The sequence below is a fragment of the Lucilia sericata genome, unplaced genomic scaffold, assembly GCF_015586225.1.
Source record: "Lucilia sericata isolate MDLA Ls3-8-SP2 unplaced genomic scaffold, ASM1558622v1 Contig001459F_arrow, whole genome shotgun sequence".
In the NCBI taxonomy this organism is placed as follows: domain Eukaryota; kingdom Metazoa; phylum Arthropoda; class Insecta; order Diptera; family Calliphoridae; genus Lucilia; species Lucilia sericata.
In genome coordinates this window covers 20,917-45,097 of record NW_023995389.1, presented here as the reverse complement: position 1 = coordinate 45,097, position 24,181 = coordinate 20,917, and the positions used below count along the sequence as shown (strand labels likewise).

The 24,181-nt window shown below is 28.8% G+C and overlaps 3 protein-coding genes across 3 annotated transcripts; 2 read left to right on the top strand and 1 right to left on the bottom strand.

Moving 5' to 3' along the window:
- Positions 1–6,319: 6,319 nt before the first annotated feature.
- Positions 6,320–8,904, top strand: LOC119611473 (protein FAM92A). The gene is given in 7 exon segments (XM_037967051.1): positions 6,320–6,549; positions 6,684–6,843; positions 6,901–6,968; positions 6,970–7,039; positions 8,094–8,387; positions 8,389–8,583; positions 8,680–8,904. Coding segments are annotated over 7 exon segments (1,137 nt in total). The 5' UTR covers positions 6,320–6,409; the 3' UTR covers positions 8,890–8,904.
- Positions 8,905–9,147: 243 nt separating this feature from the next.
- On the top strand, positions 9,148–9,578 carry LOC119611474. Its single transcript, XM_037967052.1, has one exon. It carries the CDS (start codon positions 9,178–9,180, stop codon positions 9,550–9,552), a length of 375 nt encoding a protein of 124 aa, XP_037822980.1. The 5' UTR covers positions 9,148–9,177; the 3' UTR covers positions 9,553–9,578.
- A 239-nt stretch (positions 9,579–9,817) lies between these two features.
- LOC119611475 (heat shock factor-binding protein 1) lies at positions 9,818–14,609 on the bottom strand. The gene is made up of 2 exons (XM_037967053.1): positions 14,326–14,609; positions 9,818–10,334 (listed from the first exon to the last, which is right to left on the bottom strand). The coding sequence occupies exons 1-2, from the start codon at positions 14,422–14,424 to the stop codon at positions 10,179–10,181; spliced, it is 255 nt and encodes an 84-aa protein (XP_037822981.1). The 5' UTR covers positions 14,425–14,609; the 3' UTR covers positions 9,818–10,178.
- Positions 14,610–24,181: the final 9,572 nt, after the last annotated feature.

Below are 24,181 nucleotides of genomic sequence, written 5' to 3'. Positions count from 1 at the left end.
AAAATAAAAATGTTACAAAAATAAAATGTGATTTAGTTTTCATAATAAAGCATTTAAGTTGAATTGTACCTTGCCTTGAATTATACTTAAGCCATTTATTGTTGAACAAACATTTAAGTCAAATTTTGAAAGGGGATTTGTATAGGGGCTAGTATAGAACTTGGTATTGCAGTTCGAGATACGAGTATATTAAACATAATTATGAACCTAAAATCCCTATTCGTCGGGTTCAGTTGTATGGGGACTAGGTTAAATAATAGACCTATAGGCTTCGTCCCCGGTACCATAGAATAGGCTTCGTCCCCGGTACCATAGAAGATCATCTGTCAAATTTCATTGAATTACCTTCAAAATTGCGACCTGTAGTTTGATTACATGGTTTACAAGCCCTATTCGGGGGTTCTGCTGTATGGAGGCTAGGTGAGAAAATGGACCCATGTTCACCATTTTCAATAGGCTTTGTTTCCGATACCATAGAAGATCATGTGCCAAATTTAATTGAATTATCTTCAAAATTGTGACCTGTAGTTTGATTAATGGACCGATCTTAACCATTTTCAATAGGTTTCGTCCCTGGGACTATAGAAGATCATGTGCCAAATTTCATTGAATTATCTTCAAAATTGCGACCTGTAGTTTTATTACAAGGTTTACATGAACGGACGGACGGACGGACAGACAGACGGACGGCCATAGCAAAATCAACTCAGAAAATGATTCTAAGCCGATTGGTATACTTTTAGGTGGGTATAGGACCAATATTATTGTGCGTTACAAACATCAGCACAAACCCAATATACCCTCCCCACTAAAGTGGTGTAGGGTATAAATACTATCACACAGCAAACGAATTGCATATTTATATATCTTACCCATCAAAAACATGGAAACGACTCATACTTACTCCAGAGTTTACTTTTCAATGACTTCTACATACCTCCTGAATTACTTAGAAAGAACCTAGTAATGACTTACATATAACTATTTTGTTAGCGAATGTTTCTATCTATCTATCTATCTATCTATCTATCTATCTATCTATCTATCTATCTATCTATCTATCTATCTATCTATCTATCTATCTATCTATCTATCTATCTATCTATCTATCTATCTATCTATCTATCTATCTATCTATCTATCTATCTATCTATCTATCTATCTATCTATCTATCTATCTATCTATCTATCTATCTATCTATCTATCTATCTATCTATCTATCTATCTATCTATCTATCTATCTATCTATCTATCTATCTATCTATCTATCTATCTATCTATCTATCTATCTATCTATCTATCTATCTATCTATCTATCTATCTATCTATCTATCTATCTATCTATCTATCTATCTATCTATCTATCTATCTATCTATCTATCTATCTATCTATCTATCTATCTATCTATCTATCTATCTATCTATCTATCTATCTATCTATCTATCTATCTATCTATCTATCTATCTATCTATCTATCTATCTATCTATCTATCTATCTATCTATCTATCTATCTATCTATCTATCTATCTATCTATCTATCTATCTATCTATCTATCTATCTATCTATCTATCTATCTATCTATCTATCTATCTATCTATCTATCTATCTATCTATATCTATCTATCTATCTATCTATCTATCTATCTATCTATCTATCTATCTATCTATCTATCTATCTATCTATCTATCTATCTATCTATCTATCTATCTATCTATCTATCTATCTATCTATCTATCTATCTATCTATCTATCTATCTATCTATCTATCTATCTATCTATCTATCTATCTATCTATCTATCTATCGATCTATCTATCTATCTATCTATCTATCTATCTATCTATCTATCTATCTATCTATCTATCTATCTATCTATCTATCTATCTATCTATCTATCTATCTATCTATCTATCTATCTATCTAATCTATCTATCTATCTATCTATCTATCTATCTATCTATCTATCTATCTATCTATCTATCTATCTATCTATCTATCTATCTATATATCTTTCTTTCCATCAATATATTAAAGAACCCACTCATTATAAACTCTGACCTGTCGTCTCTATAAGTAGCTAACCAATTTGTTTTCTTGACCGGATACATTTTTGTTATTGTATGTAAATTTTGTCTCTCTTTTATTTAAATTTTGTTTTCGTTTTTATTTCTTCTTATAACTTTTTTTGCATTAACAAAACTGCAAATTCTTTTAACGTTCGCAGTCTATAAATTGTATTTTAAGTGACTGTTTTTTTTTTTGTTGCTCCAGAGCTCTTCTCAACCGGATTCTTTTTTCGGCTGGTGACTGACTTGATTATCTTAATAGTAGTAGTTACATCCACAAAATACACAATAACAACAATAAAAGAAAACGAGTTAATGCATGTATGTATCATCATCATCATCATGAAGATCTTTTAGTTTAGAGAATTGGGAATTTTGTATCTTAATTTGATTTTATTGCGGCTTTTATTTTTATAAATTGTATGGTCAAGGACGTGAATAAATTAAATAAATTTAACGCTAATATTCTCACTTGCATATGTTAATGCATTTAATATAGATTTTTACAATACTTCGGACTTGGGAGCAAATTTTGGAAGCAAAGAGATGTCATTGGAAGATTCCGAAGCATAGAGTTAAAGTCATCTAAGATGATAATTCGTCGCTTATTCTACTTAAATATTTTGCAGAAATGATATGTATATAGTAGTGCAATTACTAATTGATGTAATTCTATATATTTAACTGATTTTAATGAAAATTTCCTTAAGTGTTTGGGTATTTTATAAGATCAATCTCAGCCGAATATTAGCGGTCTGAGTTGTTTCATCTTGATTTATTATTTAGCTAGTAATTTTTAAACCATTTTAAGTGAATACATAATAAAATCTTTAATTTATGGCAAAAGTAATAAAAATTAAAGAATAATTTCACAAATATTCAATTAAAAGTTTAAAATATACAATAAAGATTCGACGCTTTGTTAACTATTCCTAAAACGGGTAAAAGAAGTAACCCTCGAAAAAAGGTCATCATCAATAACTTTTCTATAAAGAGATAAATAGTTTAGACCTTAAAGCTGGGTATCGTTTGTAACTGGACTTTTATCAGAATTTTTACATAATATTGAATGAAATCTTATACAAATAACTTCCTTAGAATTTGTTGTTATTTCATTAAATTTTATATTTAAAATATTTTTAATTACAAATTCGTGACTTTTAAAGGTTTAAATTATGAACTTTTTTAGTCACATAAAATATTTAAAATTTTTTCTAAAGAAAAATAAATCATAAAGCTTTTCTGCTTTTTTAAAAAACAATCGTATTTTTAGAATAATTATTAAGATGAATGATCTATTAAAATTAGGCGCCAAACGTAAAAAAATCACATTATGTATGAATACGAATAGACATGAATGAATGTATGTACATTAGGGTAGCATCAATATGGAAGTTTACTGATGTATCCAATAAAAATTTCGTTCATCTATCTATATACTCACTTACTGATTCATTGTCGCACAGAAATTTGCACAAAAAACAGCTGATTCGGTACTATCACACTTTAATATATAGTTGTCTAGTACTCTTTTAAAATTCGGACCTTTTATGGAGTAAATAGGTAAAAACTGTAATTTAGTACTTTTTAAACACCCTATGTATCTTTTGAACCAGTTATTCGGAAGTTAAAGGGTTCAAAGTTTTACCTTATTTGGTACTTTTTTGATCTTAAAAATACACTTTTTTAATATTCTATAATATTGAAATTAAACCTTGGGGTCTTGAGTGAATTAATGGTATTTTCTGGTACTTTTTCGTTTATCAACTGATACTTTTGTAATTTTCGATAATATTGAATTTAGAAACATAAAATTAAACATGTAGAGTCCTCAGTTTTATGGTACTTCTTCTGTTCTTCCACTGGTACTTTTTGAGTTTTCTACAATATGAAATCTAACAAGTTAGAGTGCTATATTCGGCTATGCCGAATCTTAAATACCCTCCACCAGTAAGCTGCTTTTTATTGAAACCCATCTAACTATTTAATTTTTAGATAACTTGCCAAAATTTTAGTCGAACTAATTTTGATTAGGTCCAGAAAAATTTATATTAATACGCCAGTTCGAAAACATTTTAATAGAATTATTTTTATTTGTGTCGCATTTTGTTAAGATAGCTTTACTTGACATTGAAATATGTGCTTTTAAGTTATTTTCGGAAGTTTGCCTTATATGGGAGCTATAACCAATAAGGGACCGATCCGTAAAAAAAATAGTGCAATGATTTGAATGCACACAAAACATATTTCTGTCGAATTTTATCCCGATAGCTTTAGAATTCAATGAAATATATGCGTTTAAGTGATTTTCGGAAGTGGACCTTATATGGGAGCTATGACCAATTATAGGCCTATCCGGAAAAAAATCGTAGAGTGATTCATGTTTAGGTAAAACATATTTGTTTCGAATTTTATCAATATAGCTTTGCTTAGCATTGAAATATGTGCTTTTAAGTGATTTTCGGAAGTGGGCCTTATATGGGATCTATGACCAATTATGGACCGATCCGTAAAAAATTTTGTAGAATGTTTTTAGAATGATACAAAACAGATTTGTGTCGAATTTTATCCCGATAGCTTTATAATTCAATGAAATATATGCGTTTAAGTGATTTTCGGATGTCGACCTTATATGGGAGCTATGACCAATTATGGGCCTATCCAGAAAAAATTTCGTAGAGTGATTTATATTTAGACTAAACATATTTGTGTCGAATTTCATCAGAATAGCTTTAGTTGACAATGAAATATGAGCTTTTAAATGATTTTCGGAAGTGGGCCTTATATGGAAGCTATGATCAATAATGGACCGATCCGTAAAAAAAAATTTTGTAGAATGATTTGTATGTATACAAAACATATCCTACTCGAATTTTATCCCAATAGTTTTATTCATCAATGAAATATGTATGTGCGTTTAGGTGATTTTCGGAAGTGGACCTTATATGGGAGCTATGACCAATTGTGGACCGACTGAGGTCTACGTTGACAGTATGATTTCTGTTCATATTATATTTACATGTACAAAATTTTGTGTTGATACCAATATATTTTAGGGAGTTATTAACGATAAAATAATTTCCGGGAATATATACCTTTGTATGGGGGCTATGGGAAATATTGGATCGATTGTAAAGATTTTGAGCATAATTTTGAGCACTGCCCTAAAAAAATAATGTGTGACAAAATTCATCGAAATATCTTTGGTAGTTTCTGAAAAAACTTCAAAAGAATTATGAAAAAAAACGTAATTTTTTTCGAGGTAGTCTGAAATTTTTACTCATAACTTTTTATGTTGTGAACCGATTTTGCTGATTTTCAATACCAAACTGCTTAGGATAATAATAAATATTTTGGGTGAATTTGGTTGATTTCCTTTGCTTAGTTTTAACGTGAGCGTGTTTTACACAGACAGACAGACAGACGGACAGACGGACATAGCTAAATCGACTCAGAATTTGATAAGGACCCAGAATATATACTTTGTTGGGTCTTAGATGAATATTTCTTGGTGTTACACACGGAACGACAAACTTATATATACCCTCTATCACCACTGATGGTGGTGGAGGGTATAAAAACATGAAATTTAGCAAGTAAAGCCCGAATTAAAAGAAAATCTATAGAAAGGGGCTTTTTCTATAATATTGAACCAAGAACAGCTTACCAGTTGAATGAAAATTATAAAAAGGGTCTTTTAGGTACTTTTTGAATTTCATATTAGTCCTTTAAATGAAACATGAAAAAATTAAAAAAGTAACTTTTTATCCTTTGAACCAGCTCACCAAATATTGACTCCAGAACAAATTTTCTGAGAAACGGTATATTAAAATGAAACAAGCTTTTATTTTCGGTGGGAACATCAATACAAACGTTATCGCCCTAATGTACATAAACAAGGTAAATATTAATTATTATTTTAACAAAAATCCCCCAACAATTCTTAAGAAAATAATATATTCACTTAAAAATTCGCAGAAAATGTACAAATTACACCAAAAAAAAGATGCATCATTATGTTTATAATGCGGAGAAAATGAGACATCTATATGTCAGAATTTGAACAGCACTAAAAGTAATACCAAGTTTCTTAATGTGTATAGCAAAGTAATAGCAATTAATAGCAAAGTATAGTAATACCAAGTTTGTTAATGTAAACAGCAAAGACAACAACCTTCAGTAGTGCGTTAAAAAAAATTGACAGTTAATTTCCAATGACATTAAACGTTGCCATAGCAACCGTTGTTTTGGCAATTAGAAATAAAAAGAAATTATTTTAATTTCTGCAGCTGTCCGAGTATTATACATTAATAATTAGTAAACAATTAGTAAATAAACAATGTTTCGTCGTGGTAAATTGGCATTTTTAAATACCAAAGATGATCGTATTAAAATTATTAACGAACGCATTAATTTAACCGAAAAACATTTAATAGAAATGTGTTCGACTTTTTCCGCCTGCACCAGGAAGTTGGCTAAGTAAGTGAAAAATTTGCCAAATAAAGAAGTGGCACCATTTAGGGAAAGTGTGGAAATGAATAGATAATAGTCTTCGAACCTAAAAAAAGATCCAGAATAGATAAACTTTTTTCTTTGTTTCTAATATTTCTCAGATTTCGTGATTCTTATGACGAACTATCGAAATGCTTAAAACACTATTCGGATGATGAGGAAATCAATGAAAGTTTAAGTGATGGTTTGAAAAATTTCACTAACGCTGTCACTATTTTGGCTGATTATATGGATTTGAATGTTCATCGTATGGAATTGAAGGTGAGTGTTTTTTAATTGTGGGAAAAAAAAATTGCTAATTTTATATTTCTTTTCCAGATTGTTAATGAATTGGCACAATTTGATACTTTATGTAAAACTACCAGGGATAATTTACGTACAGCTGTTAGCTCGTGATAAAGAGGTCTTAAAGCAGCGTCAAATGTTGGAATTGAAAACGAAATTTTCGGCTAATAATGTAAGTTTTTTAAGAGAGCAAGTCAATAGACTGGTCATGAATTCAGACTTGTTCAAAGTCTGGTATAAAATTTGTGCATTTATTCATACCTTCTTTTATATAAGAAGTTGGAGACCCAAAAAAATAGTTAAAATCTGAACTAATATTTGGTCTTCACCAGTAAAAAACATAATCTCATAACGAGGTATAAAGTAAAATAGAAGTCCATCTTAATAGTGCAAATCACTTTTGAGCAAAAACTTTATTGATCTATTAAGATCCTCAATTATGTACTTCTATCTAACTATCTATCTATCTATCTATCTATCTATCTATCTATCTATCTATCTATCTATCTATCTATCTATCTATCTATCTATCTATCTATCTATCTATCTATATATCTCTATCTATCTATCTATCTATCTATCTATCTATCTATCTATCTATCTATCTATCTATCTATCTATCTATCTATCTATCTATCTATCTATCTATCTATCTATCTATCTATCTATCTATCTATCTATCTATCTATCTATCTATCTATCTATCTATCTATCTATCTATCTATCTGTCTATCTATCTACCTATCTATCTATCTATCTATCTATCTATCTATCTATCTATCTATCTATCTATCTATCTATCTATCTATCTATCTATCTATCTATATATCTATCTATCTATATATCTATCTATCTATCTATCTATCTATCTATCTATCTATCTATCTATCTATATATCTATCTATCTATATATCTATCTATCTATCTATCTATCTATCTATCTATCTATCTCTATCTATCTATCTATCTATCTATCTATCTATCTATCTATCTATCTATCTATCTATCTATCTATCTATCTATCTATCTATCTATCTATCTATCTATCTATCTATCTATCTATCTATCTATCTATCTATCTATCTACTATCTATCTATCTATCTATCTATCTATCTATCTATCTATCTATCTATCTATCTATCTATCTATCTATCTATCTATCTATCTATCTATCTATCTATCTATTAATTTAATTTAATTCGAAATTCCTACAACTCACTTACAGTCCGCTGCCGATTCGGAATTGCTAAAAGCTAAAATGGAAGTAAGTCGTACGAATAAAGAAATCGATGAAATTATAAGCAATTTCGAGAAGCGTAAACTGAATGATATTAAAAGCATACTAGTAGATTTCATTTTAATCTCCATGAAATATCATACAAAATCTTTGGAAGCTTTATCGGCCAGTTATTATGATGTAACAAATATCGATGAAAGGGGAGATTTTATGGAATTTCAAAAACTAATGAAATCGAAAAGTGAGGCACAAGAAAAGAAATCCAATAAAAAGGCGGGCCAGTTTGAGGTCACAGTCAATGGAAAGTTTGGAAAGAGATCAACTATTAAGTCCTTTAAAAAGGAAGGGTAGAATAAGTAAATCTACTAAAAATTTGGCAGAAAATAAAACCGATGAAGAAGACGAAGATGATGAGGATGAAGACGGCGAAGAAGAAGAGGAGGATGATGACGACGACGAAGAAGATGATGAGGAGGAGGTAATATAAAATGTAGTTGTTGTAGTTGATAATATAGTGGATAAAACTCTAAGTGTTTTGAAATCTAACTTTTATGGCTTTCTCTATTGTTGACAGGATGACAGCGAAAATTCCAAGTCTGAAGAGGACTCAATTACCGAAGCCGAAGATGTGGGCGAGGCAAATGCTTTGGATACTGCCTCTAATTTAAAGGCAAATAAATTGAATTTTAAGAAACCTTTAACCAAACCCCAAGTAAAGCATCCCTTTAAAGCGGTGGCGGCTACACATGTAAGATTGCAAAAGCAATTGCATGTGCAGTCTTAAAACTACATTTTTTAAATTTTTTACTTAATTTACATATTTTTACAAAAGTCAGTATATATACACTTACTGTAACAATTAAGGAGACACTAGTTAACAATAAATTGGTTTTAATATTATGCACCCACAGCGACCACCCTCCTCATACGGAGCACCAAGCAACACAGGTGCAAGCAATATCATCTGCATGACAACATTGAGTTAATTGAACAAACAATGTTAGTTTTTTTTTCATAAAAGCACTTTGATTAATTGCCAGTTGCTATTGTTTAACTTGTATTATTGATAGCTATGTTTTTCTGCAAGCCCAACCCTCTTTTTTTCATAACTTTTATTATTTATTTCAAAGAGGGTGTAGTAATGAATTTATATAAAACTATTTTATATGTACAGGTTCTTAAGAAATCATCTAAACAGGGAAAAAATGCCTTTGTAACAAAACGGTTATCAGGCTCCAGCGCTACGGGTATACCACGCTTAGTTACCGCCACTAAGCGTCATGACAGCAAATCTACTGAAGATATTGAAGGTGGTAGCAATAATAATGCAGGTGGGTTTAGCAGTCGTCGCCTGGTAACAGTTGTTGAATCGAAGAAGAAATCAAGCGTTGTAGATGATAATAAAACCGATAAAGTAATTGATTGTACGCGTAATTTTAGAAATTAAGATTTGTTGATTTCTTATAAACAAAAATAAATAAATGACTAATAAAATTTAATTTAGAATATGTGACTTTATGTTTTCTCTAACTAAAAGAAAATTTAATTTATGAATCATTTTTAACACTTTTTAACTTAAAAACTTACTTTCTTTTTTATTATTACTTTTCACTATAATTAAATTGATTTTATAAATAATTACAAAAGAATTTTAAAAATTAACAAGAAAAAAAAACTAAAAAATGGATTTTATAATAAAAAATTATTGTAAATTACATATTTGTTTTGTTTTTTCTTTATTTAAAAAAGATCTTAGGGTTGATTTTTTTACTTAATAATAAAAATACCTTTAATATGTAAAAGATCAGAAAGGAGGAGGAAGTAGAAAATATTAAGGCTCAATAATGTTCCAGGAAAATTTAATAATGGCAATCAATGGGTGCTGGGGAAGTAGTTGATAAGTATTTAACTCTATTCCATTCGGGTATTTATAGTAAATATGTTTCTGGTTGCTAGTTAGTCGAGAATGTTTTATGTGTATTTGTTGAGAAAGTGTTTTGATATTATTTTGATGTTTAGCTTAATATTAAAAAATTGAGCATACTCTCGTTACGGCCGACATATTAAACTCAATTACTTTTCGGGACCCTCAACACCAGCTTGATTCATTAGATCGGCAATACTTTTTTCCAAATCATCTATTCGATTGCCCATATCATCGATGCGTGTTATAATTTGATCGGACATTGTTTGAAATTTATCTTGGACATTTTGTAGCAGACTTTGTACCTGAAAGAAATTGAATAGAAATATTTGTGAGAAATAATTTTTGAGAAATTTTTAAATTTTATAGAAAGTTTTTTAAAAATGTTCGATATGTTTTTAATTTTTTATAGAAATTTTCCTCTTTTATTTTGATAAAATCGTTACTTTTATATAAAATTTTAGATAAATTTTCTACTTTTGTAGAAAATTTTCAAGTTTTATTGAAAGTTGTTTTAAATTTTCTTCTTTTATAGAAAATTTTCTATAAATATTCTTCTTTTAAAGAAAACTTTCCACAAGTTTTTTACTTTTAAAGAAAATTTTCGATAAATTTTCTTCTTTTATAGAAAATTTTAGATAAATTTTCTTCTTTTATAGACAATTTTCGATAAATTTTCTTCTTTTATAGAAAATTTTCGATAAATTTTCTTCTTTTATAGAAAATTTTCGATAAATTTTCTTCTTTTATAGAAAATTTTCGATAAATTTTCTTCTTTTATAGACAATTTTCGATAAATTTTCTTCTTTTATAGACAATTTTCGATAAATTTTCTTCTTTTATAGACAATTTTCGATAAATTTTCTTCTTTTATAGACAATTTTCGATAAATTTTCTTCTTTTATAGAAAATTTTCGATAAATTTTCTTCTTTTATAGAAAATTTTCGAAAAATTTTCTTCTTTTATAGAAAATTTTCGATAAATTTTCTTCTTTTATAGAAAATTTTCGATAAATTTTCTTCTTTTATAGAAAATTTTCGATAAATTTTCTTCTTTTATAGAAAATTTTCGATAAATTTTCTTCTTTTATAGAAAATTTTCGATAAATTTTCTTCTTTTATAGAAAATTTTCGATAAATTTTCTTCTTTTATAGAAAATTTTCGATAAATTTTCTTCTTTTATAGAAAATTTTCGATAAATTTTCTTCTTTTATAGAAAATTTTCGATAAATTTTCTTCTTTTATAGAAAATTTTCGATAAATTTTCTCCTTTTATAGACAATTTTCGATAAATTTTCTTCTTTTATAGAAAATTTTCTATAAATTTCTTCTTTTATAGAAAATTTTCTATAAATTTCTTCTTTTATAGAAAATTTTCTATAAATTTCTTCTTTTATAGAAAATTTTCTATAAATTTCTTCTTTTATAGAAAATTTTCGATAAATTTCTTTTTTTATAGAAAATTTTCGATAGATTTCTTCTTTTATAGAAAATTTTAGATTAATTTTCTACATTTATAAAAAATTTTCGATAAATTATCTACTTTTATAGAAAATTTTCGATAAATTTTCTTCTTTTATAGAAAATTTTCGATAATTTTCTTCTTTTATAAAAAATTTTCGATAATTTTCTTCTTTTATAGAAAATTTTCTATAAATTTCTTCTTTTATAGAAAATTTTCTATAAATTTCTTCTTTTATAGAAAATTTTCGATAAATTTCTTTTTTTATAGAAAATTTTCGATAGATTTCTTTTTTTATAGAAAATTTTCGATAGATTTCTTCTTTTATAGAAAATTTTCGATAATTTTCTTCCTTTATAGAAAATTTTCGATAATTTTCTTTTTTATAGAACATTTTTAATAATCTTTTTCTTTTCTTCAAAATTTTCGATAATTTTTCTACTTTTATAGTAAATTGTCGGTAAAATTTCTACTAATATAGAAAATTTTTGATGATTTTTTCATTTAAAGAAATTATCTATTTTTCAAAAATTTTTACAAAATTCTATTTTATAGAAAATTTTCGCTAAACTCTCCACTTCTAGAGCATTTTCGATATAAATATTTATACCCTACACCACCTTAGTGGGGAGGGTATATTGGGTTTGTGCTGATGTTTGTAACGCACAATAATATTGGTCCTATACCCACCTTAAAGTATACCAATCGGCTCAGAATCATTTTCTGAGTCGATTTAGCTATGTCCGTCCGTCTGTCCGTCCGTCCGTCCATGTAAACCTTGTAATCAAACTACAGGTCGCAATTTTGAAGATAATTTAATGAAATTTGGTACATGATCTTCTATTGTCCCAGGGACGAAGCCTATTGAAAATGGTTAACATCGGTCCATTATTTCACCTAGCCCCCATACAACTGAACCCCTCGAATAGGGTTTTTGAAACTTGTAATCAAACTACAGGTCGCAATTTGGAGATAATTCAATGAAATTTGGCACATGATCTTTTATGGTACCGTAGATGAAGCCTGTTGAAAATGGTTTACATCGGTCCATTATTTCACCTAGCCCCCATACAACTGAACACCTCGAATAGGGCTTTTAAAACTTGTAATCAAACTACAGGTCGCAATTTTGGAGATAATTCAATGAAATTTGGCACATGATCTTTTATGGTATCGTAGACGAAGCCTATTGAAAATGGTTAACATTGGTCCATAATTTCACCTAGCCCCCATACAACTGAACCCCTCGAATAGGGCTTTTAAAACTTGTAATCAAACTATAGGTCGCAATTTTGGAGATAATTCAATGAAATTTGGCACATGATCTTTTATGGTACCGTAGATGAAGCCTGTTGAAAATGGTTTACATCGGTCCATTATTTCACCTAGCCCCCATACAAGTGAATCCGCCGAATAGGGCTTTTAAGTTCATAATTATGTTTAATATACTCATATCTCGACAAAAAGCTGCAATAACCAAGTTGTATACAAGACTTGATGACCCCCACGAATTCCATAATAATAGGTTCGCATATGACCCTAGCCCCTATGAAAAGCCCCCATCAAAATTTCACTTAAATGTCCACAATTTTATTCAACAATAAACGGCTTAAGTATGTATATCTAAGGCAAGGTACAATTCAACTTAAATGCTTTATTATGGCAACTAAATCACATTATATTTTTGTCAAAGGTGTAGTGTATTATATGGTCGGCCTCGCCCGACTATAATTTCTTACTTGTTTTCATTTAAATATGACTTCCAATGAATTCTCAATTTGTTAAGGAATTCTGACAATTTGTCCAGTTAAGGAGGACTTTCGATGATTTCTCTATTTTTTTAAGATTTTGAATAAATTCTCCAATAGAAAATGATTTCTGACAAATTCCCTATGTAAAGATTTTCGATTCTTTGATTGTAGAGGATTTTCGAAAAGTCCTCTATATAGAATTTCGATGACTTTCTTCAATGAGTTTTCTATGAAGTTTTGAATTTTTAATGAATATATGAAACATTTTATACAATAAACGATAAAACGGAAGATGATAGCATTTAAAATTTACGATATTTGAAATTAAAGTAACAAATTATTAGTTTTTATTGAATAAATTACACGATAAGAAAGCCCTAGGATATATAAAGGTCTTTAGTTGAGCTACCTGGACCGGATTGAACTAATTCTTTCAAATTATAATAACATTTTAAAAAGATCTCTATTTGCATCGATTTTTTTTTGGAAATTTAGTAATTTTTTTTATTTTTAAACGATTTTTGAAAAATTTACCGATCGGAATTTTATCAAATCTATTCCAGTTTTGATAATCCGATAATTTCAATTTGAACTTCTGTATTTATAATCTGATTTAAATGTTCTGTAGGGATAGATACTACATTAATTAATTTTATAGTCTAGAAGTAAGTTCTTGTACAACAATATTGTAAATCGAATATTATTGGGAATGTAAAGAAACTCGTCAAATTTTAAACTCTATTAACAACATATTACACCCACTAAATATGAATTTTAATTTTTATATTAATAGTTTTTTAACACTTCATTAACATTGCACAATTAACACAACATGTTTCCGCCCTTTAATAAGCAGTTTTTGTCTGGACTCAAATTACAAAGCTGAACACACAACCACATATGGCCCAACAATTCCACCCACTCCCCTATATCACAAACAAAACAAAATTATTCTAATTAATAAAGAAAAACAATTTGTGTTATTCAATAAACAACAAATATCCATAGCTTCTATATTATTACAACTTCTATTAACAAATAATAAATTAAATAAATAATTAAAAAGTCAATTTGCAACTCACATAAATTGTCAATTCCTGCATATTCTTTGGGTCTGCATTGCTGTTAAGCGAATAATTTTGATCCAAATCGCTGTCCATTTCATTTTTCATGTCAGTCATTTTGTTTATTTAGTTATTAGTTCTTTTGTTATAAAAATACAAAATTTATTTTGTTATTAAATTATTTTTCAGCTTAATTTTTTGCAAAAAAACAAAAAGTTATATTTTTTTGCTGTTTGTCTTTTAATATTTTATATGCACACAACAACAAAATATACACGTCCAGACACAATGAGAGTAAAATTTATTCTGACAGCTGTTGGAAAAGAGAGCGATAGATAGCAAATCAAACAAACAGAGTTGTTTTATGTGGGAACTAAGTAAATTGCCCTGTTGACAGGGTAACACATGGTGATAAATATATGTAAGTTGCTATGAGTAACGTTTTGTTTGTTTTTAATAATAAAAATAAGTAAATGAAGTGTAAAATTTAAAGAAAATGTAAATTTTTAAACTCGTTGCTATGATTACAAATAATTATCATAAGTTTTTTTTATAACAATAATCAAAAGATATAATAAATGGCTAAACCTAGAATCATGAAATTTTGACAGTATATAGATGTATATTTATTTATGAGGATCTATTATTCCTTTTTCACTCAAAAACCATTTACAGAGAATTTTATATAATTTTTTTATTTAATTGCAACAATTATAATAAGTGCTCCATTTAAATTGACTTTCGAAAAATATGATTCCTTGGAAATATTATATAAAAATCCATTGCAAATCACAAATATTCCTCTCCTCCACCAATTCATTAACAAGAAACTATTTTATTTGAATTACCCGGTTTGTAAAGTGTTATGAAAGAAAATAAATTGATTCATCTCAGACAACAACCGTTACCTTTTTGGTACCAAGTGTAAGTATGTACTAAAATGCCGTGCTGCCAGGTAGTATAAAAAATTCTACAAATATTTTATTAAAGTTTTATTAAAATTCATAACAATAAATTTTAATTGAATCACCCGTTTTTTCAATTACATATGTTTAAAAGAAACATAATATGAATCACCTTATGCTATGTTTGCACTGAGACGTTTTGAGCAAATCTAGTGGATTTGGGCAAAACTAGTTGAAATCATGTAGATTTGCCATACATTTTTGACAAATCCAAATCTACTTAATCTACTAGATTTGATTTAAAACATGTCGAAAATGTATTTTTTCGAACAAGATTTGCTAATACAACACTGCATTGTGCCTAGGATAAGCAAATACAACTAGAGGCTATCCATTCAAGTTGAATGTTTAAATCGAAAAAGTGATAGGGTTCTACAAATCGACTTTCGAATAATCGAACAATCGACTTTTTGTCGAAAAAAGTCGAAGTCGACTATTTTGTTCCAAAAAATGCGATAACTCGACTACGTATGTGAAAAAAGTCGAAAAGTCGACTTTGTTAATAAAAGTCGAAATGTCTGAAAGTCGAATAAAGTCGAAAAAAGTCGAAAAAAGTCGAAAAGTAGTAAAAAGTCGGAAAAAGTCAGAAAAAGTCGAAAACTTAAAAATTGTAAAAAAAAGTCAAAAATAGTCGAAAATTTTAAAAAAGTGGAAAAAAGTCAAAAACTCTAAAAAAGTCGGAAAAACTCGAAAAAAATCAAAAAATAGTACAAGAAAAGTCGAAAGAAGTCGAAAATAGTCAAAAGTCGAAAAAAATCGAAAAGTCGGAAAAAGTAGAAAAAAGTCGAAAAGTCGACTATTTATAAAATACTTATGTCGAAAAGTCTAAAAGTCGACTTTTAATTAAATGAAAAAAGTCGAAAAATCGACTTTTCATAAAATGCAAAAAGTCAAAAAGTCGACTTTTAACTAAATGAAAAAAGTCGACTTTTCGTTTCAACTATAGAACCCTAAAAAGTGACTTTTCATTTCGAAATAATAACAAAAACAAATTCAAATTTTAAAATAAGTGGTTTTTAATAAACAAATTTAAAAAAGTCGAAAACTCAAAAATTGTAGAAAAAAAGTCAAAAATAGTCGAAAATTTTAAAAAAGTGGAAAAAAAGTCAAAAACTCTAAAATAGTCGGAAAAACTCGAAAAAAATCAAAAAGTAGTCGAAAAAAAGTCGAAAGAAGTCGAAAATAGTCAAAAGTCGAAAAAAAATCGAAAAGTCGGAAAAAGTCGAAAAGTCGAATAAAGTCGGAAAAAGTCGAAAAACGTCGAAAAAGTCTAAAAAAGTCAAAAAAAGTCAAAAAGTCGAATAAAGTCGAAAAAAGTCGAAAAGTCGAAAAGTCGACTATTTATAAAATACTTATAGTCGAAAAGTCGAAAAATCGACTTTTCATAAAATGCAAAAAGTCGAGAAGTCTACTTTTAACTAAATGAAAAAAGTCGAAAAGTCGACTTTTCGTTTCAACTATAGAACCCTAAAAAGTGACTTTTCATTTCGAAATAAAAACAAAACAAATTAAAATTTTAAAATTAGTGGCATTTAATAAACAAATTTATACCTTTACAACGGTAATTTTGTATTTTTTTTTTTGCTTAAAATTGAAGGAAATTAACATTACTGTCATTATATTAAAATAAAATGACGGGATTTGTTCTCAAATTCGAATATCAAAAATGAGTAAGCTTAGTCGAAACACCTTGAAGAGGTTTACGCAAATCTAGTAGATTTCAAGCCAGTGGAAACATAGCACATATTAGATAACAACCACTACATTAGTAGCACTAAAATCAGTGTAGCCAAGTATTAGAAAATGTTATTAACCCTGTCTTCCTACCTAAGAAGCAGGGTTCAATGAACTCAGAAATTTTGATGCTGCTTGTGAAAAGATAGATTTCTGTCTTCGCTGGGTTAATATTCCACTCGGTAGAGTTGAGCTTAAGGTCGTACTTAGGTCCACTCTTCCTCATAAGTAGGTACATAATATTCTCCTTAGAAGTAAGTTTACAAAAAATTTCTCAGAAGTCTCATTGGACTAGCTCGAATGAATTCCTTATACTGTGATCTACTTGCAGCGTATCCATTTGAAGAGTTTGCGAAATGTAAGACTTACTAAAACTATTTTCAATGGCTCGATTTCCTAGGAATTTTGAATAACTATATTTTATTTATCTTCCAATGACTATTATGAAGGATAAGAAATTTAATAAAAACAGATAACCAATTGTTGGGGTCAACAGTTCTGGTATTACATACAATGTTTGAGGTCCATATTATTGTGGCTACATCGGGTTAGAAGTGTTGAGTGTCACCTTTATATAATCAGATTGTTATCTAGCCTAAAATAGAATTATTATTTTTAATATACATATGTATGTATGTATATATTAATGTTAAGTAGTTGGTTCCTTGTTTAAAACTCCATAAAATAAACAAAGTACATATGTACATATATATGAACTCGTGAAAACTATAAATGCTCTACATAAAATTAAATTATTTTCATTTATATACATATACTAGCTATACCCAGTGTGCTTTGCTAACCTAAAAGCAATATAAATAAAAAATCTTCTTAATAATTTTGAAGATTCTAACTGTAATGTTTTCCAGAGATGCATTTTTTCGGAACGTTAATTAAGATTTTAATGTAATCGATGACAAATTAAAAAAAAATCTAATATTTTCCCAGATATACGAAATTTTGTATTTACTTCATATAGGGGGTGCCAAGACCCCATTGAAAGTCCGCCCGTTATTCTCTAAATGTTCACATTAATGTCTTCAAGATCTTCATGTAGAATTTGAAGATTCTAGCTCTAATAGTTTCTCAGATATACGAATTTTTCTATTTAATTCATATGGGAACTCACAGCTCCCAGATGAAAGTCCGCCCTTTTTTTCACCAAAATGTTCATATGTATAATAAAGTTCTTCTTGCAATATTTGAAGAATCTTGTTCTATTAGTTTCTCAGATAAGCGAAATTTTGTATTTAATTCATATGTGACGTGCCAAGCCCCCCATTGAAAGTCCGCCCGTTATTCTCTGAATGTTCTCATGAATGTCAAAGTTCTTCAATTAAAATTTGAAGATTCTAGCTCTAATAATTTCTCAGATATAATATTTTCCTATTTAATTTATATGGGGGCTCCAAGCCCCCCATGACGAAAGTCCGCTCTTTTTTCTCCAAAATGTTCATATGAATATTTAAGTTCTTAGTGCAAAATTTGAAGAATTTAGTTCTATTAGTTTCCCAGATAAACCAATTTTTGTATTTTATTAATATGGGAGGTGCTGCTCCCCTCATGGGTAGTCCGCCAATTTATTTCCCAAAATGTTTACATGGATGTTAAAGTTACTCGTGCAAATTTTTAATATTCTAACTATAATAGTTTCCAAAATAAACGAATTTTTGTATTTAATTTATATGGGAGGTACCACGCCCCCTAATGCTAATCCGCCCACTTTTTGTTTTAAATAATTATATTGATACTAAAGTTGCTCCGACAAAATTTGAAGACTCTAACTATTATCTCAGATATACTAATTTAATATTTTCTTAATATGGGCGTGGCACGTCGCCCACATGAAATTTCAACATAAAAAGTAGCCTATAGTTCCTTTCAGACATACAGGAAGAAACTGAAAATTTCAGGAAAATCGGTCCAGCCGTTTAGCAGTCTATAAAGCACAAACATACATACAAACACACTTTCATTTTTATATACATATATAGATGTACATATGTATTTTTGTATGGTTGTATGTATTCATTTACATTTGCCCTATAACTTTGCTTTTAGTTTTATCTTATAGAAAACGTTTTTGCCATTTTCATAATCCTTATTCCCCGCAGTAATGATTATGTTTGTTTCAAGCACAACAAATAACTTTCAGTTTTAGTTGCAACCACGTTCACATTAAGTTTAATTATTTTATTTATCCTGAAAAAAAAAAACCAATAACAACTACAACAAAAATCTAAAAAGGTGTACGTGTAAATACCGAGAATCTAAATTATGCTCACAGTGTAGTAGTACATTTGAAAATTATGCACTTGACACTCATTAAAACTTAATAAAGTTCATCATCAAATGTTCAAACACACATGATGCTTAGATTTGGGGGGGAAAACAAAATTAAAACTCTGTTGTAAATTTTAAAATGTTTTTTTTTTTCAGTTCTTTGTTTGTGTTTTTTTTTTTTTGGCCTCGTTTTCCTCTAAAGCTCTTTTATGAAGGTACATCATGCAATTTTCGAAATTATCTACTACTACTAAATGGTGGTTTAGAAAAGGGTTAGGTAAAACAAGTTAGATTGCTATATTCGGCTATGCCGAGTCTTAAATACCCTCCATCAGCAAACTACTTTCTATTGAAACCCATCTAACTATCTAATTTTTAGATAACTTGCCAAAATTTTTGTCGAACTAATTTTGATTAGTTCTAGCAAAATGTATATTAATACGCCAGTTCGAAAACATTTTAATAGAATGATGTATCTATACACAGAATATGGGAGTTGTGACCAATTATGGACTGATCAGGAAACAATTTCGTATAATGATTTATATGCAGAAAAAGATCAGGTCTAATTTTACTCCAATAGCTTTATTAATCAATGAAATATGTGCGTTTAGGTGACTTTAGGAAGTGGACTTTATATAGGAGCTATGAGCAATTAAGGGCATATCCGGAAAAATTTCGCAGAGTGATTCATATCTGCACAAATCATATTTTATCAAGATATCTTTATTTGATAATTAAATATGTGCGTTTAAGGGATTTTTTTGAAGTGGACCTATTACCAAATATGGACCGATCCAGAAAAAATTTGGTACAATGTTTTATATGCCTATCCGCAAAAAATTTTGTAGAGCGATTTATGTAAAGACAAAACATATTTGTGTCGAATTTTCTCAAATTAACTTTATTTGACAATGAAATATGTGTGTTTAAGTGACTCTCAGAAGTGGACCTTATATAGAAGCTATGACCAATAATGGACCGATCCGAGAAAAAAGTGGTAGAATGATTCATATGTACACAAAACTTATTCAAGTCGAATTTTACCCCTATAGCTTTAGAATTCAATGAAATATATGCGTGTAACTGATTTGGACCTTATATGGGAACTATGACCAATTATGGGCCTATTCGGAAAAAATTTCATAGAGTCATTCATGTTTTGGTAAAACATATTTGTGTCGAATTTTATCAATATAGCTTTACTTGGCATTGAAATATGTGCTTTTAAGTGATTTTCGGAAGTGGGCCTTATATGGGATCTATGACCAATTATGGACTGATCCGTAAAAAATTTTGTAGAATGATTTGTATGTATACAAAACAGATTTGTGTCGAATTTTACCCTGATAGCTTTATAATTCAATGAAATATATGCGTTTAAGTGATTTTCTTCGTTATTAACGAAAATCTAACTTCCGGGAATATATACCTTTGTATGGGGGCTATGAGAAATACTGGATCGATTGTAAAGATTTTGAATATAATTGATCACTACTCTGAAACAATAACGTATGACAAAATTCATTGAAATATCTTTGGTAGTTTCTGAGAAAACTTCAAAAGAATTATGAAAAAAACGTAATTTTTTTCGAGGTAGTCTGAAATTTTTACTCATAACTTCTTACGTTGTGAACCGATTTTGCTGATTTTCAATACCAAACTGCTTAGGATAATAATAAATATTTTGGGTGAATTTGGTTTATTTCCTTTGCTTAGTTTTAACGTGAGCGTGTTTTACACAGACAGACAGACAGACGGACAGACGGACATAGCTAAATCGACTCAGAATTTGATAAGGACCCAGAATATATATACTTTGTTGGGTCTTAGATGAATATTTCTTGGTGTTACACACGGAACGACAAACTTATATATACCCTCTATCACCACTGATGGTGGTGTATAAAAAGATTGGAATGTTTAGTTTCATTTCTCAGTCTGAAATTTCATAACTTTTTTGAGTGTTAAATGTTAAGTTAGATATATGCTTGTTTAAATATTTTATAACCACACAAAAACTTGCATATCTTTTCATAATAAACACTAAAATACTTTCAAAACATATACATATGTATATTAGAGTGCATCAAAAAAATAATTTTATCCTTCCCCCTCTAGAATATTTAATAAATCTGACTTGAATTTATACTAAAACGATCGATATTTACAATAACTTTTCACCCACTAGATAATGTGGTAACAATTTAAACCTAAAGTTTAAAAAATCTGATAAAGTCTATACATTATCTATATATATTATCTATATATATAAGAGAGTTACTGACTGACTGATTCATCATCGCACAGCCCAAACGGCTGAACCTAGAATCATGAAATTTTGACAGTAGATGTGTTTTTGGTTATGTAGATCCACTAAGGAGGGATTTTTGGAAATTTGTACATTTACGTGTAAAAAGGGGGAAAAACGGGTAAAACAGGTTTTCTTAATTATCTTACACAATATTAGTGATATAAGAAAAATTTTAAATGCACCTGTATCTACTCTTAAAATGAGCAGATGGGTGTCTGGTACTTTTTTGAAATTCGTACTTTTAAGGGGTAAAAATGTGTAACAAAGGTGATTTTGGTACCTTTTTTGGCCCCTTATAACTTTTGAACTAATTAACATAATAAACTTTTAATAAATATTTTGGATACATCTCACAAAATTATGAGACACCTGTTTTGTACTTTTTTAAAATTCAGTCCTTTTTGGGTGTAAAAGGGAGAAAACTGTATTTATGGTACTTTTTTAGCACATTAAGAAAACTTTTTCGGTTTATTGAATTATTCCTATTAAATTACGGACTAACTCTGTAATATTTATTGTAATAAAATTTTTGCTATTTCACTGGGGAAAAAGGTACCAAAAAGGGAAAAAACGGGAAATTTAATTTTATTCAAACTGATTGAGCCAATTTTTATAAAATTTCTTAAAAGTAGTTTATTTACTCATACAAAATAAGCTGTTGGTATATTATTTTGGAATTCGAGTACTAAGTCCTATATAGAACCAAATTCGAGTAAATTGTTTGGTACTTTTTGAAAGCACTATTTTTCCGGAACAAATGAATGCAGATTTGAATCGTTTGAGTTTTATCTGTGATATATAGATTTAAATACGGTACATTTTGTGAATTTAATTCTCGAAAAAATATATTTCTAAGCGAAAAGGGGAAAAATTGTATTCTTTATTAGTACTTTCCACTTAGGTAAATTTTATTTCACTTTTGGTACTTTTTCTTTCTTCAAATGATACTCTTTGTATATTCTTTAATATGAATTCAAAACACATGATTATTAAACATACACGGTCCTCATTGAATAAGATTCTTTAAGAGAGAACTTTTTAGTACTTTTTATCTCATAAATGGTACTTTTTTAATTTTCTAAAATATTCAACCTAGGAACATTAATTTTAACATATATGGTCTTGACTGAATAATATTATATAAGTGGGAACTATTTGGTACTTTTCTATTCTTAAAATGGTACCTTTTAGATTCTTTATAATGGTTAACCGGAACACACGGTCCTTAGTAAATGAGAATTTATTATTTTTGTACTTTTTCGTTTTTCCGATAGTACTTTTTGATATTTTTACGATATTGAACATAGATATTGAAAATAAAATTTAAAATGTAGGGACCTTAGTGAATGGGAATCTACTGAAAGGGACTTTTGGTACTTTTTCATTCATTAAAATTATATTTTTTGAATTGTATATAATAATGAACACAGAAACATACAATTTTTGATTAAATGGTTATCTATTAGAGATATAGTACTTTTTTTCAAATAGTACTTTCGAAATTTTCTATAATGTAGAAGCTAAATGAATGAAACTAAAAATACAAGCTACTTACTGAATGCGAATTTAATCACGTGATATTGAACGTATAAAACTGAAACATTAAAAAATGTTTAATCAATTTTAATTTTCTATAAAAGTAAACTAAATTTTGTATGTATTTAATTTAAGTTAGGGTAGCGAAGCACCCAGGGTATGCTAGTATACACATAATTGGCCAAACAAATGTATATAACAACAAGTAAGAGTGTTATATTCGGCTATGCCGAATCTTATATACCCACCATCAAGCCTCGTTTGACTCGAATGAAACTTACTTATATCTAATTTCATCTATATACTTTTTAGGCCAGTTATAAGCGTTAAAGTAATTTTCTGAAGGGGACCTTAAATAGGGGAGTAGGGTCAATTATGGGTCGATCCTCATAAAATTTTGTAGATAGAATTTGGTTCGTATCAAATTTATTTGTGTCGAATTTTATCGCTGCACTCGTATTTTTAAGTCATTAATGAGCGTTGCAGTCATTTTCTGAAGGGGACCTTATATGGGGGGTAGGGTCAATCATGGACCGATCCTTATAAAATTTTTTAGATAGATTTTTGACTCGTATGAAACTTACTTATATCGAATTTCATCTATATACTAGTATTTTTAAGCCAGTATTGAGCGTTAAAGTAATTTTCTGAAGGGGACTTTATATGGGGGGGGGGGGGGGGGGGGGGGGGGGGTTGTGTAGGGTCAATTATGGACCGATCCTCATAAAATTTTGCATAGTGATTTTGGATAACAAGAAACTTACTTATGTCGAATTTCATCGCTATATTCGTATTTTTAAACAAGTTATGGCTGTTAAAGCTGCTTTTCGAGGGGCCACTTGTATGGGGGCTATCCGAAAACGTGGACCGATATTGCCCATTTTCAATACCAAACAAACCTTACCTATAAGAAATACTTATGTGAAATTTCAACCCTCTAGCTCTTTCCATTCGGACTCTATCGTGCTTTCAACAGACAGACAGACAGACAGACAGACAGACAGACAGACAGACGGACAGACATGGCTAGATCGTCTTAGAA

What these genes read in the sequence shown, in the direction of transcription:
- LOC119611474 (XM_037967052.1), top strand. Translation starts at nt 9,178, where the DNA reads ATGTTTTTCTGCAAGCCCAACCCTCTTTTTTTCATAACTTTTATTATT.
- LOC119611475 (XM_037967053.1), bottom strand. Translation starts at nt 14,424, where the DNA reads ATGACTGACATGAAAAATGAAATGGACAGCGATTTGGATCAAAATTAT. An exon ending in TGCAGGAATTGACAATTTAT is followed by an intron (nt 10,335 to 14,325) that starts GTGAGTTGCAAA and finishes AATTTCTTTCAG; the next exon opens with GTACAAAGTCTGCTACAAAA.